This window comes from Pundamilia nyererei, unplaced genomic scaffold (genome assembly GCF_000239375.1).
Source record: "Pundamilia nyererei isolate P.nyererei 1_Seehausen unplaced genomic scaffold, PunNye1.0 scaffold00256, whole genome shotgun sequence".
Lineage (NCBI taxonomy): Eukaryota > Metazoa > Chordata > Actinopteri > Cichliformes > Cichlidae > Pundamilia > Pundamilia nyererei.
The window spans coordinates 81332-83825 of record NW_005187657.1 but is presented as its reverse complement, the minus strand read 5'-3'; the positions used below and the strand labels follow the sequence as shown (position 1 = coordinate 83825).

At 45.2% G+C, this 2494-nt stretch overlaps 1 protein-coding gene across 2 annotated transcripts in view; it reads left to right on the top strand.

Annotated features, from left to right (window-relative positions):
• Positions 1-1979, top strand: part of tk2 (thymidine kinase 2) — a 6504-nt gene extending 4525 nt beyond the window's left edge. For both annotated transcript variants that reach the window (XM_005749838.2, XM_005749837.2), the window contains exons 9-10: positions 22-102; positions 1012-1979. In XM_005749838.2, the coding sequence (XP_005749895.1) occupies positions 22-102; positions 1012-1095 (165 nt within the window). In that variant the 3' untranslated portion in view covers positions 1096-1979. The remainder of the gene's footprint in view (positions 1-21; positions 103-1011) is intronic.
• The last annotated feature ends 515 nt before the right edge of the window (positions 1980-2494 follow it).

Genomic DNA, 2494 nt, shown 5'->3' with positions numbered 1-2494 from the left:
GTGCGCGCATCCATCCACCAGGAGTACCTTGAGTCCATTCACCAGCTTTATGAGGAGTGGCTAATCAGGCGTAGCTCCTGGCCTGTTCCTGCTCCTGTGTTGGTGAGTGTTCACACGAGCACAGCTTTGCTTTCAGGTAGTACTCTCACACCACAGACACACACAGTGAATGATAACAATGAATTGGGGAAACCTTGGGTTCTTGTCTCATGCCACCCACCTAAATATTGTTGCAACTAAGCCCATAACAAGGACGGGACGGTGCACTCTTCCACACTGATTAGAAACACGACGAGGAACCTGGCCCAAACTCCCAGGTCTGGTTGACCCAAGTTGTTTTTGAAGCACGAGTTGTGTCAGTGTGATTGGACTCGTTCTTATTAAGTGCTTTTCTACTCAAAGCATGTCATACTGTATGCCTCATTCACCCATCCACACACAACACATACGAGCACTGTTTTCTATTCTTTCTATCCAGCTCTATCCACTCATTTAGAAGATCTTTGCTGCTCACTGTATAGAAGAGCCTGTGTAGTGGTGTTCTTCCTGTTCATGCATTTATTACTTCTAGGCTGGACATATTCATTCTTATCAGGATGTCCTAAAAACTCCCTGAAAAGCCTTCAGTTGATCCAAAATACTGCAGTGACAGGGACGTTCAGCCCCCACAGGAGAGGCGGAGCCTTCAGCTTTCAGCCGTCTCTTTTGCAGTACCAGCTCTGTTTTGATTCAGAAGACTGTCTGCTGTCAGGATTACGCTTTGTGATGAAGCATATTCAACCCCACTATGAAGAACGCTTGGGAAAGCCGTCCCTACAATTAGTTTTATCCAGGTTTGTCCTTTAGTGCAGCGTAGAGACACTGTATCATTGTTTGTTTTCCCCGCTTCCCCCAAAATACAGGCTTTAATCTGGTTTGGAGCCATGTTTTTGCTGCTTTCTGTGTCGAGTAAGTCCCCTCATAGCCAACCCTGATCTTCCTGATATTTAAGAATGATGTGTGTGTTTGCAGGTGATTCCTGCTGACCACAACCTGCAGAGGATGCTGCACCAGTACGAAGAGAACCGAGCCAAGATCCTAGCAGCAAGTCTCTGATGCCCGAACACGCACTCATGCTAACCCCAACCTGACAGGAAGCTGTTACAGCACATTTTTTAAGCTGTTTCTGATCTTACACCTCGTCACATGTGACATTTTTGTATGCACTCCCAGGTCAGCCATTCCTATTCATGAAGACCAATCTCAGTACATTTAATTGCAGTATTAAAGTAAAATGTAATCGATGTGCTCACAAGAAACTATCGAGAAACTGAACATGAGAGCGGATCATTCCAGTGCTCGAGCCCAAGCCTGTCAGCCTTCAAAGATGCTGCGCGCTCAGGCTGGTCCTTGCATCTTATCTGCTGAGTTTTTCCTGAGAGCGTGATTAATCCTCTGAGTCTGAGGAAGTGTGTAAGTGAAAACTCTTCATACAGAACAAGTCCAGTGACAGCGTTGTGTCACTTCAGACCACAAGTTATAGGTCCTGGTCTGATCACTCCTCTGTCCTTTACCTGCCTGCATCTGCTCTGCCACCTGAATGAAGGAGCCTATTTCCATGACAACATTTAGTCAGTGTTTGAACAGGCTGTGTGATCCGGCACTGTGAAAAATCTGCAGCCACTGACAGCCTGACGCCCTGGAGCCTTGAACTCGGGGACACGTTGGAGCTTCCTGAGTGATGCTGTGGGCTCTCTGCCTTCTCTTTCCTTACCCGGATGATTGAGCGTACTTAAAGACTCACTGCCAGGTCACATGACTGATCAGTCGAGTTTACAGCGCTTGAAGGATCAAGCAGAGTTGGCTGCATTGTGTTAGGAATGAAATGTGTGTAAAAATTTGTGTTTTATTTTATACACTTTGCAATTGTGCTCATTGAGAGTTGGCACTCTGTGTAATAAAAGTCAAAAGCATCAAGTAAACAATATGATTGAACTGAATTATTGGCGTGTTGACTGCAGAGGGATTAGCAAACTGCTTGCACATCAGTTAAAGTCAGGGTGATATTTTTCTGGGCTGTGGGAGGCCGACAGACTTGGGTAATGAATAGAAAACTCGTCTTGGGGCTGCAAGTATAAAGCAGCTTGAGCTCAAACATTGCTGTGGTTTGGTGCTATAAATAAACGTGACAGCTTTTAACCAAAGGGAAAAAAAATGACCCAAACTATTGTTTGTCCTCCATCCAGATCCACCAACAGAAGATTAGTGACCTCAGACCACAGAGGCAGCATGCATACACATGTTTTTGCACTGCACCACTTTACTTAGACGTCACTCTTCCATCCAACACATATAATGAACTAATAAAATATTTCTTACAAGTCAAAGTTGGGTTTTTGTCTCGTATCCTACAGAAATGGCATTCAACGCGAGTCTGTAATTAGACTTTCAATGTAAATAATATTTATGACAGGCTTAGGGCGTCGGGGGGTTCCTGGAGGCGTCTTCCTTGGGG